Source organism: Lissotriton vulgaris, chromosome 6 (genome assembly GCF_964263255.1).
Source record: "Lissotriton vulgaris chromosome 6, aLisVul1.2, whole genome shotgun sequence".
Taxonomy (NCBI): domain Eukaryota; kingdom Metazoa; phylum Chordata; class Amphibia; order Caudata; family Salamandridae; genus Lissotriton; species Lissotriton vulgaris.
Genome location: NC_141694.1, coordinates 917278952 through 917300877, shown reverse-complemented (window position 1 = coordinate 917300877; position 21926 = coordinate 917278952). Strand labels below are relative to the sequence as shown.

Below are 21926 nucleotides of genomic sequence, written 5' to 3'. Positions count from 1 at the left end.
ACTGACCCTTAATTATTCCCTGAGAATGTGTAATGGTCGCTTGTTTGCAGACAATCCAGGGAAATACACCTTTGAAAGAAATGGCCAGGCGTCCACAATAGATTTTATTTTGGTGAGGATGGACCTCTGGCATAGGATAGTGAATTTCTTGGTTCAGCCTCGTCCTGAAAGCGATCCCAACCCATTAGTTATTACCTTTGATTGGTGCCATTTGGCAGCAGTGCATGTTGAGATTGCCCAGTCCACTCCTAATTTAATTGTTATAGAAGGAGGGAGAAGAATTCATTGGGGAACATTTTTACAAATACATGAGGCAGAGGCTTCTTTGTATGAATCTGTTATACCATTTCAGGTGAAGACTATCTCCATTCCTGATAGTTGTAGTGATACTGATCATTTAAAGGAGATGGGCGCTAATCACCAGGGCCTGGTGAGAATACTGGCAGAGTTTTTTGCACTACCCCAACCAACAAAAAAAAGAAAGAAAGAGGTAATAGTCCTTGGTACAATAGGGCATGTAAAGAAGCAAGGATTGATTTGCTGACCAAACTACGAGAGGGGGATGTTGCACTTATTAGGGAGGCTAGGGTTTTTTTAAAGAAAATTATTTTAAGGGCAAAATATGAATGGGAGAGCGAAAGGTGGCAGTCGATCAAGAAAGCCCTGGATGACAGGGACACTAGAGGGTTTTGGAACTTAGTTAAGACAGGCAAACCCGAGGTCAAGAATGCAATTGATCCAAACCTTGGGGAGGAGGTTTGGCGATCCCACAATGAAAAGCTATACTCAAAGTCTCAAGTGGGAGCCGCTGAAACGGGGATATCGGACATTGACTTATGATATGTTCCTTTAGCCGACATTCCCCCCTGTTCCTTGGTTGAGGTAACAGTGGCCGTGGCCAAAGTTTTGCCAAATAAGGCACCTGGATTGGATAGGTCCCAGGAGATTTATATCCTTGGAGGGGGGGTCACTCTACCTAACATTTGTTGACCTCAAGTCAGCATTTGACTTGGTAGATCAGGATCAGCTATGGGGCCTCCTGCTAGAAATGGGGGCTCCCTTCTGCCTATGTCAACAGCTTAAAAACCTTCATGAGGGAACTTTTGCCAGAATTAGGTATGGGAGTAGAGGGGAACTCTCAGCCCCTATTCCTGTAGAGAAAGAAGTAAGACAAGGCTGTGTCCTTGCCCCAACACTCTTTTCCCTCTTTCTAAATGGGCTAATTGCAGATCTCCTAGCAGTTAAGGATACAGATTCTCCTAAACTAGCAAACTATTCAATCCCAGCATTAATGTTTGTGGATGACACGCTGCTCCTATCTAAAACACCTATGGGAATGCAGCGTGTCTTAGAGACATTTAGCTCGTTTTGTAAGAAAAAGAATCTTGAGGTGAATCTAAAGAAAACTAAGTACATGGTTTTCCATGCAGATACCACCAACTGACCTCATCCCAAAATGGACTCAATTGCTCTCGAGAGAGTGCCTGTCTTTGACTATCTTGGGCTTACCCTAAATGACACCATGGATTGGGGGCCGCAGATTTGCAAGGCGAATTTAAAACTCATCCAGGTCAGCGGGGGATTCTAAAAGTCCACAGGAGCTGTGCAGTAAAGGCTATTGGCCCCCCGTTAAAGCAAGGCGCGCGTCCTTGTATGGAGCAGAACTTTGGGGGCATTCTCAGATTAAAACCTTGACTGGAACTGAGAATAACTTTTTAAGGCAACTCTTGGGTCTTCTTAATAGTACCCCCTTAATCCCTTACGGATGGATCTAGGCATCCTCTCCATTGCCGAAGTGATCGCCTCTCGGCCACTACTTTATTAGCGGCGGCTATGGAGCACTCCTGAGCTGGCCAATTATAGAGAGGAATTAAAATCAGTTATGGTCATTTTGGGGGCGGGGAAAATTCCTTGGTTATTTTATATCCGGGCGACCTTCCTTCAAATTGGAAGGAGTGATTTGTGGTCTACACCTGAGGAATCATGCCCTTTTACCTCTGAACAGTCACTAAATTCTACTATTAAAGAATATCAGCTTATGTGTTTCTTTAGGGCGACACAGACATCAAGTTTAACCACCCGGTTTCTCGATGTCAAGTCTCTCTATAAACTGGAGCTGGACTTTGACCTCATTCAACCTTTTCTAGCTAAGACATTGTTTCTCCAACTCCGACACGGGACCCTCCCTTTAAATGCATTTACCAATAATTGGTCTGGAGCAACCAAACTACTCTGTCCTGGGTGTAATGAGATGGAAGAAAGAGAGACCCATGTGATTTTTTTCTGTTCTGCCTATCAACATGGGTTCTCCAACTTTGCTGGAATTTAGGAATTAGAAATTTTAGCGAGGCTCTGAGGCTATTTAATTATGAAACACACCCAGTTTTTGTTGTTGCCATAACAAAGTTTTTGTTTGTAATGTGGTGTAAGCGCAGACGTTTACTGAAAAGCTAAGGATCTGGAATGAAATGATGCTGCCTATTAACTATTGTTCTCCTAGATTTTAACTGTGATTAATTGATGTTTTATCTTTCTCCTTTTAATCATTTTTTTAGCCTTTTTACTTATTGAAAATCTTTTAATGAATTGGCCCATATGTTGCCCCCCTCCCATAAGATGTGACATGTCGCCCTCAATTCTTATTTGCCCTTGCATAATGTATATGATGATTTATATAGAGAATGTATTTGCTCTTTGTTCCCAATCCTCACCTCTCCTAATTTTAGTAAGATATTTTAAACTGTGTTGTTACTAATGATGTGCGTTTTTATGGTAGTAATTGCCAAAATAAAGTTTATATTGATTGATTCATTCATTCATTACCACACTCCCGGGAGCCCTGGGTTGGATTGAAACTTCATTACTGGCTGAATCAGTATTTCCCTGACTCCTGCAATGAGTATGTAAGTGAGATCAAAAAACATCAACTTCTCTCTTTCTGAGTAGGACACTTAGGTTCAGATTTACAAAAGTGAATTACATACTTCTGGTTATAAGGTGTTAGAAGGATTTCAAAATGTTATTATCCTGATTAATGCAATTGAACAACAATGTCCCTTATCCATTCCAACCATTTGACAATTAAAACACAGAGAACGTATTTACTCAGGATTAAAACAAAATTCACAGCCTCATCACAGAGGAGCATTTATTTCAGCCAAGATGTCCATGTTGACTGGACAACTGGAGACTTCACGATCTAAATATAGAAGCATAGTTCCTATATCCTGAAGGATTTTAAAAGGATCAGGCAATAATTTAGAGAGAACTGAATTAATCAGAGTCTTGATAAAGATGGAATACAAATGAAATAACCATTGAAACGCGTCAATGCTATTCTGGTGACATAATCCCTGTTGGAACGCAGTTTTAGGATTTTACAATTACAAGTCTAACCAGACCCCACCCTTATATATATAGGAGATATGTACGAATAATGACAAACTTGAATGTCTAAAATTGTGTTTTCTCTTTTATGTGTGTATGTATCTTCATGTCCCGTATTATTTTGTGATACATGTCAAATTGATTGTATGGAGTATATGAAATGTACTGATGATTTTTAAGAAAATATGCATTATTTGTTTTTACATTTTAGATTGTAATAAAGTAGATGTTTGCAATATTACAATTTTACGTGTTAGAAGGCAATCTTATTTGCTTACTTGAGTAGAGATACTTTATCTTAAATGTGTAGGTATTAGAACTTGTAATTAGATGTTTTGATCAAACTATGGTGTAAATTCTATTGATGTCTCTGCCTGAAGGGAACCTTATCTAACCTTATCCATTCCAACCATTTGACAATTAAAACACATAGAACATAGTTACTCAAGATTAAAACAAAATTCACAGCCCCGTCACAGAGGTGCAGCTATTTCAGCCAAGATGAATGTTAGACCTGGCCATTTCTGCAGGGTATCCCTCAGATTTTTCACCTCTTTTGCTGAACCTGTTTTAGTTGACAATACTATTCTGTGCACTTTTAACCTGCTAACCAGTGGTAAGGTGTTTTACATTTTCTCCCTAAAGCAGAGTAAAATTGGCCTACATCTCATTGGCACATTTAATTTACTAATATGTCCCTAGTTGATGGTACTACATGTACCCAGGGCCTGTCAAAAAAATGCTACTTTTGGGTTTGTAATCCTCACTGTGTCACCATGTAAAGTAGCACTTTAAAACACCTCTTAGGCCTGCCATTGCAGCTAGTAGTGCTGTTTTGAACTGCCATTTTGACCTGGCAAAATTAAAATATTTTCCAGCACTGAACCTTCCTTTTTAATACTTATAAATCACGCCTAAGTGTGGCACTGAAGGTCGTAGGACACAGCTCATGGTATTTAAAGGTAGGACATGTGGGTTTAAGTTTTACATGTCCTTAAAGTCCCTAAAGTCTTTTTGTAACTACTGTAAGGCTTATCTCTCCCAATGGTTAACACTGGGTTTCTTTATTAAATTTAATATGTTCTAACTTTGGATTGGGAGCAGATAGAGCTATGCTGTTAAGACTTAAATTAAATTGTAATTTAAAAGATTCCTCTTCAATGTTAAACTCCAATTTTAAGTCATGTAAAAAAGTGCCCTTTTTGTATGGTCACCCTAAACTTTTTCCCCAATGCTGATGGTTATGACTGGTTATGACTCTGAAAGTGTACTGGAGCCTAGTATCTGGGCCCAAGTGCCAGAGTTTTCTCCTTGAAATATGATGCATGAGAATTGGTAACCCCAATTGGCAAGAACTTTACCCCCTTATAAGTGCAATCAGTGGTACCCAGGGCATGGGAGTTAAAGGGTCACTAGAGCCAGCAGCACTGATAGCGTCAATCGAAGTGACCAAAGTAAAGAGGTGACAGTTGGCCTGTCGTTGCAGGAGCACTGCAAACTCGACTTTGCCCTCATCATGATTGGCAAGCTATAAATACTATTTTATTATAGGTCAGTCACCCCTAAGGTAGTCCTCCTGAACCCAGGAGGGTTGGTGCATTATATATGCTGAGATGTAAGTGCAAGCATTTATGTCGCTAAAGTAGCCTCTTTTCATTAAGAGCAACTATTAGTGTTCATGGGGCTATAAGATAACATGGGCAGGCACCCAGTCACCCCAAGGTAGCCAGCTCCATTATGGTCCCACCGAAAAGTGGCATGTTTGTATCAAGCAACCTGTCCCATCAAATCCAACTTTTTCCCAACGTCAGATTTGACGTGGCATGCACCCAGTTGGCTACCTTAGAGGTTGCCCATCAGATTGCCTCAGTGTTTCCTGTGCCCTGGCTGACAGCTTGCAGCTACTGCCACCAAGACAGGAATCTACCCCCCTGCCAGGAGGTTTTAGAATTCCTTGTAGTCAGAAACAAAGGCATGTCTGGGCAGGAGAGTTCACCTCCCTCCCTGACAGGATGGCTTGTGAGGTGGCACATCAGGAGGTGAGATTCAAAGCTATCAGCACCTCTGATATTAAAGGAGGAAACAGCCAACCTCCTTTCCTCAGGCACATTTGCACCTGGACAGGATGGTAAATTAGGTAATCAGGAGGTTTACGCCCCCAGAATGCTAGCCACACCCTTAGGGTGGGCTACCTGGTCTGTACAACAGAGGATGGGTTCTGCCATTTCAAAAAGTGACAGAATAGAGAGCTCTGGGTAGAAAAGGTGACACACACACCCATATGTGGTCACACCTCAGGGATGATTTTAGCTACTGGAGTTAGAAGCCAATTGGCTACTTGCATCCATACCCCTAAGGCCCCTAAATTGAGGGTTTAAGGGGCGCTCCTGGGACAAGAAACTCAGATCTGATTGAATTTCAACCAAGAACAAAGAAGAGACAAAGTCTGACTTCAGGACCTGCACAAGCAAAGGCACTATAACCTGCACCTGTGACAACCACCCTGCAACTGTATGACAGCAACTTATCCCAGACCATAGTCCAAGTTCCAACACAAAGGAGAACCATTCTGCAAGACAAATGCAACTACAGAACTCCATTGCACTGGAGGTTCTAGTCCCCTGTCATCCTGTTCTCCAGCATGTTTCAGGTGGGTACCATTTTCCCCCAGACTCTAGGATGGCGAAGTAACCTAAAGCTGTGTTTGCTACTGCCAAGGCTTGTTGGCAGCCAGCCAGGCTACCACTACCTTTGTTGGACGCTGCACCTCGAGTAAATCCCACAGCATTCTCAACTAGCTGTGTCAGTGGCTGTTTTGTGGAGATTTTGCATCTCTTTTCTCTGTTCTCTGTCCACGCAGCAAAACCAGCAACCACAGGTCCTGTGTTCAGCACAAAGGACAGTCGAACAACTCAAAACCCGGGCCCTATGATCGAGGTAAAATTCAACTCACTTCAAGACCCTGGTCCTGTAACCAGCCTCACCTTACCCCCCCAGTGGTTTCCACTGGACTCGACCAGCAAGTGACCGAGTGTCATTAGTCTGTTTTCCCATTGACCGCAACGTTATCCTTTTTAAGAGTTAATGTGCACTGATTTATTTTTCTTTTAGAAATTCATAACGCTGGTTATACTCATCCAATTGTCTTCATTTTGGTGTCTAAACCTATATATACATCTATTCTTTTTTTAATAAATTGGTGTTGGATTTCTTTTGAGTTGTGTCAATTACTTATCGTCCATATTGGTACTCTGAAATGCTTAACACATATTCATCTAGTAAATGCTGTCTGCTCTGTGCCACACTACCAGGACTAAGCAAGGGATTTATTACCATGAATCCAAAGGACCTATTTGGGTAAATGTGATGGTATTGAATAGTGAAGCCTAACCAGAGTCACTACATTATGCCCTACTTTCCTACAAGTCACAATTCCGAAAATGAGGGGTAGGCTGTACAGAATTCCGCAGAGTTGCATAAAAACTCTGTGAGTTCAGTGAAGTTCCACGAGCTGTGGAATTCAGCACTTTGCAAGTGACAAAATCAGCATGAACAGCCAGAGGGCGCTGCTTCTTTCTGCCGCTTGAGTTGATTTTGTTCTCGAGTACCAGCTTTGTCAAGCCGAAAGGTAGCAAACTGCTACCATCCACCCACGTTAGGAAATCTCGGCGGGAGGCATTCTAGCTCTCAACTTTCTCGCTCGCCAACTTAACGTTGACGAGCCTCACACAAGAAAAACCCACCATGCAGCGGTTTGTGGAGTTTTTCTGGAATGCCATGCTCCACGCAGAATGGGCAAAACTCTGTAATCTCTGCTGGCGGAGTGGATTTTATCGTCCACTCCAACTGAAAATGCCACTTTTAGAAAGAAGTCTTTTTCTTGTCCTAACCATTATGCCTCCTGTCAGTGTCCTGGGTCACATGACTGTGAATGGCTCTGCAGTTGGGGTTTGTGTATTTCTCCAAGAGTCAGGTGGCTAACTTTGTGTTTGTGCTACAGTGTCATAACAAGCTGTAGAGGCCTCCCTGCAACTGCCCAGCTGATCTGCTGCAGCTGGACCTGCCTGGACCTGCACCTGGACCTGCCTGAACCCTTCTGGCCTCTGTTGGAGTGAGTTCCTGATACCAAAGAGGTGCACTCCAGGTCTGTGACTCTTGGCTGGCATTAGTCTGAGCTCCTACCAAGAAGAAAGGGTGAAATCCTGAAGGTTGGGTTCTTCGTGGTCGCAAACAGGCCCCTTGATGCCAAGCAGCTGCCCGTGATTAGTGCCAATGTGATAATCTGTTAAAGACCTGTACTTTGCTGTATAGCACCAACCAGTGATGATCGGCAACGCAAGACCTGCACTTCGTGAGACAACAATTATAGCCTGTGTTGACCACCAACAAGAAGCTCCAGCATGACCATCTGTGATGCTCAACTGTTTTTTTGTTCTACAGTGAGGACAGCTGGTGTTGCCCGTCCTGCTCATCGCACTACAGCGATGACAATCTACAACACTCTACCTGCTCCTTGCTGCCTCATCCCAGATGAGCAGAACTCTTTGTACTGGACTTTGAGAAGATAACTCTTTCATGGGACTAACGTGGTCCCTGTAAATGAGCTGTGCTCCATCACAGTCAGCCTGAACTTCTGACTATTTCACAGTCTAGCACAACCGGATTCACGCAAGTGCTGCTTTTTGCTTTTTTTGTTTAAAACTTCAAAATTGAACTTCTCCATTTCTACTGATTGGATTTTTGTCAATCTGGTATCATTATATTTATTATAATGTACTCTATTGTTATAAATTGGTTTCTGATTTTTTCTTTACGTTGTGGTTTCACTTTATTACTGTTATGATGCTGCATAATTACTTTACACATTTTCTCTAAGTTAAGCCTGACTACTTTGTGCCAAGGTACCAAAGTTAAGCACAGTTTAATTTAGTTACTTTAGTGGTTCACCTTGACTCTCAATGTGGTTGTTGCCTGAGTGGTGCTTCAAACCTTCTCAATTAATAACCCAATTATTTACAATGTATGACTTGCCCTTGCAAAGAGGTCCACTTATCATAGAATGGACATGAATTTAGAGGGAGGGCTTGATCTGGAAGTGCAAGTGTGAAAAATAAAGTTTCAATCACTTATTGTTTGACTTCCATTAGCCAATAAGGCTGAATGAAGGGGATCTGCTGACGTCAGTAGGCCACTGGACTTTAACTTAAGTGAGTAAAATTGAGCAATGCGCACAAACACTTGTGGTCTGCGTAGACCATAGCTGAATATGGAAATATAATGCACACATGGGAAGCATTGAGGCTTGAGAAGGCAGAGTTCATTCGCCTATGCCAATCAGATCCAAGGTTACGTCGACAAAAGGGAAGTAGTTCGCTACTGAGAGGGCACATATTTTGAGAATTAGGGATACCTGCTTCCGCAGTCATTGTATGTTATGGCCATTTTGCATCATGTACATTTCGAGGACAATCTGAATGTTTAAGTGAACATTTTAAGGTATGGGTGCCCAACATTGATGTACGAGGACTGGATCCGTAAGATTTTCAGGCGTTCTCTGATAAATGGGAACTGGAACTTTTTCACAAAAATAGTGGTTATCATGAGATATGGTTTGGTCACACTTCATATGCACCAGAACTGGAACCCCTGACCTCAAGCTGTGCATATGCAGCCAAAATTGCTGTGTCAAAAATTCGCTCTATTCAGCCGGTGATGAGCAAATTGCATTTGTTTTGTACGAGGGATGACACATTTGCCACCGAAAGAGAGGAAAAATGCACTAACGTTAATCGGATACGCATTGTCCTCCACTGTATTAATTAGGGTCGTATGGATAGATGATTTCGCTGGCATTTCAAATTTCCCAATCTGTTGTTTCTTTATATACAGAAATACGTGTGCTAGAACAATACTAATTTGACCAGACTTGGTTGATGCTTTGTACTGTCTCATTCGTCTATAGCGCTTGAAACTATCACATATCCAGGCCTCAACGCACTGTCCAGGATGCACCCAGATCTTATTGAGATAAGCAGTAAACAACACCCATCAATTAACATGCAATGTTTGACGCAAGCGAGAATATGTGTTGTGGAATTGCTGTAGCTTTACACAATATAAGGCTAGGGCTTGTGAAGGACATTTGTTTAGGGAAAGTAATGTGGAAGTTGTTTTGGGAAAGTAATGTGGACGTTGTTTTTCCTACCAACACTTGTGAGAATACTGAGGAACATGAAGTTGTAGAACGCATGTGTCCAATGGAAGAACAGAAACACAACACACCGTGTCATTGAGCAATATAAATGTAATTGGCACACTTGCAATATAAAAGAAGAGAACAAGTTCATAAAATATCAAAGAAACTGTGCTTCATGCAATTAAAGTAACTTTTCTGTAACAGGAAATTAGAGAATTATACGTGCAGTGAAACATCTCATTCGAGCGCTCTTGAAAATCTAATTGAAAAAAGATCACACAATGTAATTATAAAACGGTGTACGAAATCAGAGAGAATATTGTCCAGTCTGCTCTACTTGTTCCTTTTGCTCCCACAATTCCACAGAATATTCACTTACAAATGGTAGAGGTGGCGTAGAGCTACCTTGAGTCATGTCGAAAGAGGACTGATAAATCTCTGCTATAAATGGAGCCCTTAAGAGCTGGTGGTGGCCAGGCCACAAATACAATATCTCTTTTATAAACTAGGTTTCCTCATCTTTTATAAAATAGTAGATGCCTTCAAAAATTCTTTCATAGCTAACAGACGTACTGTAAACAGGCAGTGTTATCTATCTTAAAATGTTTGCTAAATGACAGAATATGTGTAGGTTGAATACATTTTCTGGCACTTTTGACTCAGTGGAGTAACAATTGTGTAATGGGCCATGGTGCAAGCAACGTAACTTACCACCCTGCCCCCCCCCCCCCACCCACTGTTGCATTATAAAATATAGCTGTAATGCGGATACAATGGACCCCGTACATAATACCCTGGTGCCACTACAGCTAATGCACTAGTGATTGCTATGCCCTTGTCTAGACTGTAAATACTTCTCATGTTGAATACATTTCTTACATTTTGATTTTTTGCTCAGAAAATGCTAACAAATACTGTTTCCAACTCAGGAAGTTAGCTCTTTCCCTTAAAATTTAACTGGACCTGGCCTACTTCTGGTCACGATGGTATGAGGCAATACAGTCATTAATATCTGCATAACAATACATTGTTTTCCTGCAGCATACGGTAAAATACTGCAAAGGGAGGCAAGTTCCTCTGGTCTAGTATGTTGATGGCCCATCTCTTGCACAATTTTCAGTGTACATTAAAAACGAGAATATTCCTTTATTTACTTAGTCAAGAATCTGGAAAAGCTCTTATAATGGATTCATAGGCAGGAGGCGGGGTTTGTGTTGAATGACACACGCGGAGACTGTTATTCGACCAGTGGAATTCAGGTCGGTTTAGGCTAGTGTTATTTGCAGTGGGAGATGAATTGTTGCTGAGCGGAAGGGTTACAAGTTCACTTTCGGCCTCCACTGCTAAGGGAGGGCATTGCAAAAATGGGTGGAAAGTTGAGGCTCGGAAGCTTGATTTTCGGTTGAAAGAGTCACCTTGTTCTAGAGAAGCTTGTCTCTGAAAAGTGAGGCTGGCCAGACTGAGATTACTGCGGCGCTCTGAGCTGCTGTTGCGGTAGAAACCTCCTCTGTTAAGGGAATGGTTGTTAGATGAAGATCTTTGGCGCCGACCTGAGACTCCAGGGGAGATAGGGGCGCTGGCTCTATGACGAGACAAGCAAGTGAGAAAAGCAAAGATAACTGCTCCAATCAACAGTCCAACTCCAATTGAAACAGTAAAGGATAGAATAACACCACCTGTAGGAAAGAAAAAGAATCATCAATGTTAAAGCTGTTAATACATTGTGCCTAGACATCATATCACACCACTTCCCTTCTATTTGTGCGATGAAGTTATACTTCATAGATATTGTATAGGCAATTAGAGAATCAAAGAATGAAGTATTTCACATTGTAGAGTATATATATATATTCACTGAAAAAATCATAGGTTTTAGGGAAAGTTATAGTTAGTTGGACAATTAGCGCCCCTGCAATGCACCGCTGATGACGCCTCATATTACATCACTCATGACATGATCAGCGACATCAATGATGACATTACTTATGACATCTCAAATGACATCACTCATGACATCACTGATGACATCATCCAGGGACTGTGTGTTTCTGTCAAGTTTAAATATGTTTATTATATATAGGGAAAGGCGTATTGAAGAATGAGTGGGTGTATAAGTGTCTGAATGGACGATATAGTAGGTGCGTGACTGAGTCTATAAGTGAGTGATTAAACGTATCTTAATGAATGCATGGGTTATTGACTAAACTGTGTGAATGTCTGTATCCTTCAGTCTGTTGGTGTGTAAGCAGCTGCATGGGTTTGTGAACAGGTACATGAGTGTCTATATGAGTTATTGATTGGTTGTCTGAGTATTTGTATGGGTGCCTGAGTGCTTGTGTGGGTGGGGTGTGTGTGACTTTGTGCATAGATGTGTGAGTGGGTGATTCACTGGGTGCATAGTTTCAAGAGTGCATCTGTGATGGACTGTTTGGGTGGGTGAGTGTGTGTATGGGTGTGTTAGTGAGTGAATGTATATCTCAGTGGTACATGTGCGAGTAACTACATATGTGAAAGGAAGTATATATGTGTATTAGAGTATATAAATGGTTATAAGTGTGTGATTATGAGAGTGGCTGTATGGATGAGTATGTGCTTGTATCAGTGATTGTATAAGAGCGTAAGAATGTACTAGAATTTGTATGAGTAATTGAGCTGGTGTGTGTATAACTGTATAGCTGAGTAAATGGCAATGTGATTAATTATTTGCATGACTGACTAGGTGTGTGAGAACCTCTATGGATGAGTGGCGGTGTGTGAGTCTCTATATAGGTGTATGAGTGCATATGATAGTCCTATAACAAGTGACCATAAGTATGAGTGACTGTACGGGTGAGTGAGTGGATGTGTGTGTAAACCTAAAAATCAGTAAGTGGGTATGTACTTATTGGTGTTGGAGTGTCTATGGTTTTGAGAATGATGGTCTGCAATTTATAGTGGGTGTATCAAAGGTTATATTAGGTTGTGAGAAGATGCATCAAATTATCACATTGATGATGTCATCAGTGATGTCATTTGAGATGTCATCAGTGATGTCACTGACCATGTCATGAGTGATGTAATGTGTGAAGTGATCAGGAGTGCATTGCGGGGCGCGAGTTATAGTTAGCTGAACTAACTATAACAGGGGAATTTCTCTGGTTTTGTAAGAGTGAAATGTCCAACTAACAATAACTTTCCCTAAAACCTATTGTTTTTTCAGTGAATTTCTAAGGTTTTTTAAATGCTAATTTCTAACTATAATGTACCTGAAACCTATGTTTTTTCAGTGAATTTCAATGGTTTTTTAAATGCTAATTTCTATCTGTAACATGCCTGAAACCTATAGTTTTTTAAGTGAATTGGAAAGGTTTTTTAAATGCTAGTTTCAAACTATGCCTACAGAGGTAAGACATGTGAATGAAGAAGAAAACATGCACAGAAAGAAGCAAAAGAAATGCAGAAAGAAGCATCAGAAGTGCACAAAGACGAAGAAAAGTGCAGGAATAAGCAAGACATGTGCAGAAATAACCAACAGAGGAGCAGAAAGAGGCCTTGTTGCGAAATCATTCTCTGCCTACAACATTTTCAGACTGGTACTGGTGGTAACTGACTCAGACTAAAAAGGCCTAGAGCCAGCGCTATGCTAAAAGACACTTAGAATACAGTGAAAACACCTACATACACTATGGAACACTATGCATTGGGGTAGCCCTGTGATTAGCATGACCTCCTCTGTAAGGCGGTAGTACATAATAGGGCAGGGTGATTAAAACTACCTCTAAGTCAGAAGTGCATAAATATGCTACTTTAACTAGTAGTCCTGTTTGCAGAGTGGTGGAGAAAGGGTGCTGGGCTTCCAACCAACGCTAAGGAATTCCGCTGCGTAGGACTTACAGGAGGTACCAGGAGGGATTCTTTGCCCCCAAACTCCATCAGGAGTAAATTGGACTTCATCCTCTATCCCGTAGTCTGCCACAAGGCACGTTTGCGGAGTGGTAGAGAAAGAGGACTATGGCATCTGAACATGTTTTAGCAATACCACTGTGTGGGACTTACTGGAGGTAACAAGAGGGGTAGTTGGCCCCCAAGGACATCCTTGGGGGTCAACTTCCCAAACTATTACCTCCAGTCAGTCCCACACAGCAGCACTGGTAAGTACACGTAGCAGGCCATGCCCACTTTGCCCACCACTCTACAAACACGCTCCCTGGCATGCAATTGGATGGGGATTGAAGTTTCCTTCACTGCTGGTGGTCCTTTAGGGGCCAACTAGCCTACCTTTTACCTCTAGTAAGCCCCACGCAGTGGGACTGGTGAGAGGTAGACAAAGATCATGCCCCCTTTCTTCACCACTCTGCAAACACACCCCTGGCACGTTGTAAGTTGGGGGATTAAGTCCCCTTGAATCCTGAGGGTCCCTGGGGTCCAACTAGCCCACCAGGTACCTCCAGTAAGTGCCACAGAGCTGCATTGCAGAGAGGTGTAAAAAGGGGAGTGACCTGGACCTTCTCTCTGCAACGCAGCGCAGTGGCGCTTACTGGAAGCACCTGGTGGGCTAGTTGGCCAACAGGGGCCCTCAGGAGTGAAAGGGATTTAATTCCCCAACGTAAGAGGCACCACAGGAGGTGTTTGCACACATGTCAACTCAGGCCCGCCCCTCCCTTCACCACTGTGCAGACCCGCCCAGTGGCGCATTTTAAGTTGGGGGATAAAGTCCACTTGAATCCTGAGTGTCCCTAGGGTCAAACTAGGCCACAAGGTACTTCCAGTAAGAGCCACAGAGCTGTGTTAAAGAGAGGTGTAAAAAAGGGCCGTGGCCTGGACCACCTCTCTGCACTGCAGGCCTGTGGCGCTTACTAGAGGTACCTGGTGGGCTAATTGGCCCCCAGGGACCCCCAGTATTGAAGGGGAATTCATTCTCCAACTTGAAACGTGCCACAGGGTGTGTTTACAGAGTCTTGCTGGGAGGGAGCGGGGCCTCCGGCACAATTGCGTGTTTTTTTAATTCTTTTTTTTGGAGAGGGGCTGTGTGGCCCTCCTTCTTTTTACTTTTTTTGGGCCCTGAGGACCCCATCCCCCAGGGCCTGACCCCCTTTTAAAAAATATATATATATTAATGGGAAGGGGGCTGTGTTGGCCCCCTCCCGTGGTCAATTCTGTCCCCGGGGACCCCATCCCCCAGGGCATGGCTAAATAATTTTTTTGAGGGGGGCTGTGTGGCCCTCCTCTTGATGCCTCTATTGGGCCCGGGGACCCCATCCCCTAGGGCCAGCATTTTTTTGTTTTATTTTTAGGGAGGGGTCCACGTGACCCTCCTCCCAGGCCACTTCTAGTCCCGGGGACGCCATCCCGCAGGCCCTATCCGTTGGGGACCATGGGGGGAGCCCCAGTGCCCCCATGGTCCGGCCGGGTCCTCACATCCTGCGGGAGCCGGCATTGCTTTTCCACATGGGAAGGAGGCTGACATGCAGCTCCCCTTGAGGCAAAGCAATCTGCTTTGCTTCATTGAAGCGAGAGCAGGTTTCCCTAATCTCGCTTCAATGAAGCAAAGCAGTTTGCAAGACAGGGCGGGAGCCGCACGTCCTGGGGTGGGCACCCCGGGACACTGCAGGAGCCGGCCCTGATGTGTGGCGGTCCCCAGGGCCATCAAGGGCTCCTGGAGGGGGGCCGCACAGCTCCCCTCCCACCTGTTGAACAGCCCTGGGGAGGTGGTTCTCACCTTGGCACGGGGGTCCGTAACAGACCCTCAAATTTTAATATTATGCCCCGGGGAGGCAGCGATACCCAGGGCAGCGGGGGGCCCTTTGCCCCCGCGATTATAATAAATAAAAGCCCCGGGGGTGGTAGTCCCCGAGGCTTGGGGGTTCTTGGAGGCCCCCCAAACATTGAAAATAAGAAGCTCCGGGGGTGGCAGTCCCCAGGGCTGCGGGGGGCTGTGTACCCCCCAACAAATATTTATGGAAAGCCCCAGGGCTGACGATCCCCGGGGCTGCTGAGGCCTCTCTGTGCCCCGCAATTACATTATTGAATGCCCCCGAGACTTGGCCCACAGAGGGCTAAATAATAACGAAGCACGGGAGCCCGCGCTTAGTTTAAAAAAAAAAATGTCAGCCGAAATTCGCGCTGGGTGCGCGAATCTCGCCTATTTGCTTTTATTTAAAAAATGCTTTTTTTGGCCCTAGGGGTCCTTGTGGGACCCCCTGAGCAGGCCTAGGGGGTCAGGGTGTTTCTACCCAGCCCCCTTTTCTTTTTTTCAACTTTCTTTCCCTATTTTCTTGTGCCTCGGTTACCGAGGCACAAGATGGCAGCCAATACTTCCTGTTTTGGAGTGTTGACAGCCAATTAGAATAAAGCTTCTGGTCGGGAGGGTCCGCGGATCCACCGTGCCTCTATATATCGAAACTTTTATTTTTTGATTTTCTCAGCAACTACTGATCGGATTTACAGCATTTAAAGAAAAAGGGCGCTTTCTAAACCAAGCACTAACTTTTTGGCAAATTAGGTGTAATTCCGTTCAGCAGTTCGAGCAGTATTCGTGTCTAAAGTTTCCTATGAGAAAAACATTTTCCTTTCTTTTTTTTATTATCTCAGGAACTACTGAACGGATTTACCAGTTTTAACAAAAAGAGTTCTTTCTGAAACAAGGGTTACCTTTTTGCCATATTTGGTGTAATTCCGTTCAGCAGTTCGAGCTGTAGCCATATCTAAAGTTTCCTATGGAAAATAACATAGACAAAACATGTTTTGGGACCCCATTTTTTCTCAGCCCCCGCTTACCAAATCAACCCGAAACTTTCAGGATAGGAGCTGACAGGAGCGCCCCACAAGTTTTAAAAATGTCTCCATGATTCGTCGTCCGGCGCCAAAGTTATTAGGAAAACAAAAAACGATTTTCCTTTTTTTTTTTTTTTTTAAACGTTTTTATTGTTTGCAAGAAGTGACAAAGTTCGTAGCAGATCAGTTCCATAATTAACATACAGTTATAAATTCGTAACATAGAGGAATGGAAACATAAAACAGTATTTCTTAAATCAAACTTCACATTACTTCTAAAGAAAGAGAAAGAAAAGAAAAGAAAAAAAAAAAAAAAAAAAAAAAAAGAGGGGAAAGAAGAAAAAGAACAGATTAGGCCTAATCATAGCTCTTGACCATCGAAAAATCTCTTCCATATCTTTTCTTTTTTCAAAAGGGCTTTAGGGCCTCTAAGCTTAGCTAAGGAGAACTCCATAGTTCTAATTTCATATACCAGTGCTAGCCAGTCAGCAACCATGGGGGGTTCTTTAGAGATCCAAACCCTGGCTATAATTAATCTAGCACATGCTATCAAAATCGTTAAAAGATCTTTGTTGGGACAGTTCATATCTTGAATATCTAACAGAACCCATTGTGCCGTGAAATCCACTGAGCTTATTTGGTAAAATTGAAGATAGTAGGATATACGATTCCAAAAATTAGAGAGTGCCGGACAATAAAATAACATATGTTCAATTCCAACCGCAGCAGTATCACATTTAGCACACTTGGATTTATCTGTCATGGAGTTACCTTGTGACCAACTAGATATCCTTTGTGGCGTATAATATAGCTCCGTAACAGTCCTATAGAGTTGCATTTTCAAATTGGAAGAGTGAATTATGTCATTTAAGTGAGTTAGGGCATTACCAATGTGAACTGAATTAATGTTTTGGTTTAATCTACGAGACCATTTAGCTGCAATTTGGGTTGTGTTTTCACCCTTCACCTTAATGAGCCATTGATATCCCCATTTAATCAATGATTTAGTTTTTCCTGAATAGATACCCTCAAGAATTTCAGATTGTCCAACTTCCACTATCTTCAATTTGTTCCAAAAAAAATCTCTAAGCTGTCTATATTTAAAATGCATATCATCAGTGAGCCCATTTGTAATTTTTAAATTATCAAAATCCATCAGGCCATTAATATCATACAAGTCTCCTAGCGTGTTTATACCTAGTCTCATCCACCGATTTCCCAAACCATCCGAGAAGATACCAGGCAGGCCCGGATTATTCCATAGTCTAAGCTCAGCGTTGTAAAATGAGGAATTGCTAATGTACAGGATTTTGTCCCAAATTCTGATAGCGTGCTTAGCCGTCTTAAATTTTACTCTTTTGAAGTAATTAGGGTCATGAACCCGTAGTAGAAATTGGTTGGCATCTGTTCCCAGCATATATTGATGAAAAAATAGAGGAGGGGTACTCTTTAATAGACTCCTAATGCGCAAAAAAAAAGTAGCTAAAAAATAAAGATTAAAATCCGGAAAAGTAAGTCCCCCTTTAGAGATAGGTAATGTCAGAAGTTTAATCGCCCTCCGTGCTTTTTTATACCCCCAAATAAAGCTGCTACAGATACCATCCAATTTCTTAAAAAACAACTTATTTGGCAGTAACGGTATAGCTCTGCACAAATAAAGTAACTTAGGTAAGATTTTCATTTTAATCAGATTTAATCTCCCTAGTAGACTCAGAGGTATCTTATGCCATTTTTTAAAACTTGCAGTTGTCTCTTTGAGAAAAGCCCCATAGTTTATTTCAACAATTTTCTCCACTTTAGCCATAAGCTTTATACCTAAATATACAGCTTCTTTGCAGGTCTTATAAATACATGCAGCCGGGGTGTAATTAAGTATGATTTGGGTTTTGTTAACATTTAATTTATATCCAGAGATTTCCCCATACTTGTGTGCTTCCTCTATAATTGCTGGCATAGCTTTACACACATCCGATGTATATATTGCGATGTCATCCGCAAAAGCTGTTAATTTAAGGGTTATGTCCCCATGTTGAGCAGGTATTATATTTGTTTGGGTATTTAAAGCATTTAAAAAAGGTTCTAAAGATAAAGCAAATAATAATGGTGAAAGGGGGCATCCCTGCCTAGTACCTCTAGAAATCTTAAAATTATTAGAATCTATGCCTCCGTAGCTAATCACCGCCCGTGGTTCATCATAGATTGACATAACCCAGTCTAAGTAAGGGCCATTTATACCCATTTTTCCTAATACTGTCCATAAATAATCCCACCCCACTCGGTCAAATGCCTTTTCCGCATCTAACATTATCATACCGAGTGGGGTGTTAGTGGTTTCTGCCACATCTAAGGCCGTTATAGAAGTATTAACATGCATGGTGGTATCTCTACCTATCACAAAGCCATGCTGTTGGGGATTAACAATATCTGGCATATGGGGCGCTAGTCGATTAGCTAAAATTTTGGCAAAAATTTTCACATCAGAATTTAATAGAGATATGGGCCGATACGATCCACACTCTTTTTCTGGCTTCCCCTTTTTCAAAAAAAATAAAATTTTAGCGAGTTTCCATGAAGAAGGAGCTTGTTTAGAAACAATAATAGAGTTAATAACTGTTTGTAATAAAGGAGCCAACTCTTGATAGCAAAGTTTGTACACCTCCCCTGGTATACAATCTTCCCCAACTGCCTTACCTAAGGGTAAATGATCAATAGCTATTTTAATCTCCTCAATAGAGATATTTGAGTTTAGATGTTGAATTGTTTCGTGTTTAAGTTCTTGCGTTGAGTTTAAGTGTTGATCGAGATATTTTTAAATATTTAATTTGCTCGGTAACTCCTCTGGGGTATATAGATGCTGGTAGAATTTAACAAATTGAGTTAAAATTTGATCCTCCTGCCCGTATAGCACTAGATCTGACCCCATTATTTCCTTTATTCTAGTTTTCGCTTTCCTATCCGCGGTTTTGAAGGCTAGTATTTTTCCGATACGGTCGCCCCCTTCATATTGATCTAATTTGTATTTATGAAGTCTAACCGCATATCTTTCCCTTAGCGTTTTCCTAAGTCCAGCTTGTATCCCTGCTAGTTGTGTTCTAATCTGATCAATATTATTTTTTGATTGCAGTGTTGCTTCCGCCAGTTGTAATTCCAGATCTGATAGTTTAGATGTCATATCCTTATTCTTATTGCGATTTTCTGTATTAAGCCTATATACATACTGTTGGACACAGCCTCTGATACTACACTTGCAGGTGTCCCATACAGTATTGATGCTCGCTGTGTTAATATTTAGCGTAATAAATTCCTGTATATGATTTTTGATTGATGTAATGAAAGTTGGGTCAACCAATAAGTGTCTAGGAAAAGTAAATTTTCTTAATTTTACATTCTGATTATCAATGTTAATTTCCATAAGAAGAGGATTGTGATCCGATGTTACTTTGGGACAGATTTCAATCGTGCATTTTTCTAAAATATTTTCTGAGGCCCATATCATGTCAATCCTAGAACATGATCTGTGCGGGGCAGAATAATAGGTGAAACCTGGCGTCTTTGGGTGTTTAGACCGCCATATGTCTCTAATGTTGTTTAATCTTGCCAATTCTAAAATCGCCATTCTAACTTTGTGCATTCTTTTAAAATTCATTGGCCCCGTAGAATCCATTTTATAATTCATCACACAATTAAAGTCTCCAGCAATAATAATTTCCCCTTCCCATTCTAGTAATTCTAAGCTTAGATCTTCATAGATTTTAGGTTTATCAATATTTGGGCCATATACCACACAGAATACTAATTTAGCTTTAGCACCTTGAATCTGTGCTATTGCCCATCTGCCTCTATTATCAGTCGCAGTCTTCATTATATCTAATTGAAGTGTTCTTTGTTTTAAAATAGCAACCCCCCTTATGGTCTCATTCAGCGAGGTACAGATAACCAATTCGTAGCCTAGTTGTGTGAGTAGTTTTTTATCCTGATATTTTATATGAGTTTCTGACAACAGCACTATGTTCGGATTATACATTTTAATCTCTTCTTTTACTAGATTTCATTTACTTTTATTATTTAGGCCATCTACATTCCAACATAAAATTCTTAACTTAAGCATTTATTAAATATTGAATTTATACATAATAAACTCCTATTCCTCCTTGTTTTAACCTTCATTAGCATTACATTGCCACTTTCTTTAAACCAAAATAAAACGTCAAAACTTGCAAACACATTTTTCCTTTTAATCACCACCCCCCACCCCTGACTCCCGTTGCCACCCTTGCCCTTGTGGCAACCCCACCCCCTCCCTTGCAGCACCCCGTTTCTAGGGGGGGAGCTCCCCTCTAGCATTGCTGCCGCTGGAGTGGCAGCTCTGTGAAGAAGCATGCATGAGTGGTTGCTCAAACCTAAATTGAATCATAACTTTAGTACCTTTAGTAACTATATTCAACTCACATTTCAGAGTATCACAAATATCAGCCTAAATTAGAGGAAGAAAAAAAGGGAAAAGAGGAAAGAATGTACATACCTATGCCTGTATCTAACCTGCCTTCTTATATATTAGAGAAGAAAAAATTACGAGAAGGTAAAAGAAAGAAAAGAAAAAAAAAGTATAGCACTAGTTCTCTTTTTCTTTTTGCTTTCTTCTTTCATTATCACATGAGAATTTTTCCAAGCATTGTTCCGCAGATAAGGGATCGGTGAAAAAGACCACTTGTCCATCCCGAATAACTTTAAGGCGAGCAGGTTCTTGCAAATAGGCCAAGCATCCTATATTTTTGAAGGCATCGATTAATTTCCGAAGTTCCCACCGTTTATCCATAGTTACCTTAGTTAAATCAGACTTCACAAAAAAAGTGAAGTTATCAACGGTTACAGGATTATTTGGTTTAGCTTTTAGTGCAACTGCTTGTCGCAAGAGAAAATTGCCAAAGTAAATCAGAAAAGGTCTTGGGAACTTGCTATTAGTATTCCTTTGAACTAACGGTAGTCTGTGTACCCTTTGGAGTTGGGAGTCCCAATCCCAGTCTGCGAGATCCACGAAGGCCCTTTGAAAAAGTTTGACCACAAAAGCTCTCGGGTCTGACCCCTCAATACCTTCCGGTATTCCAAATAATCTAAGATTTTGTCTTCGGGCCCTATTTTCCAGATCTTCCACTTTGGTTCCACTTTGGTTTCCAGAAGGGTCAATCTAGAAGTATTTTGTTTAATAGTTGAGGAAGCATGATTAACATCTTCTTCGACCTCCACTATTCGTGTTTTAATGTCTTCTATTTCTTTGCTTATTCCTCCTAGATTTTGACAAATGTCTCTCATGGTTCCTTGTATTTTAGTGTTATCTTCTCTCAATTGGAGGTATTGTTGTTGGCTCTCAACCCTCTGATCTAGCAAAGTCTGCATAATTGCCTCCATTGATATGCCCTTTGGTGGTATGGGATTGTAAGTGTGGAAGGAGCTTGGCGGAGAAGAGCTCCCGGCTTGTAATATAGACCCTCCAGGTATTGAATCTTGCAGATTTAAATATGTGCCTATTGGCACTTCAACCAAAGAATCTGATTCCACTACTTTTCCTGGATTGTTTTCAGGATTCTTATCA

At 41.7% G+C, this 21926-nt stretch overlaps 1 protein-coding gene across 1 annotated transcript in view; it reads right to left on the bottom strand.

The window, feature by feature from the left end:
- Positions 1-9673: 9673 nt before the first annotated feature.
- Positions 9674-21926, bottom strand: part of MYCT1 (MYC target 1) — a 285153-nt gene continuing 272900 nt past the window's right edge. Inside the window, exon 2 of the mRNA XM_086926906.1 lies at positions 9674-11259. Within this exon, the coding sequence (XP_086783032.1) occupies positions 10742-11259 (518 nt within the window). The 3' untranslated portion in view covers positions 9674-10741. The remainder of the gene's footprint in view (positions 11260-21926) is intronic.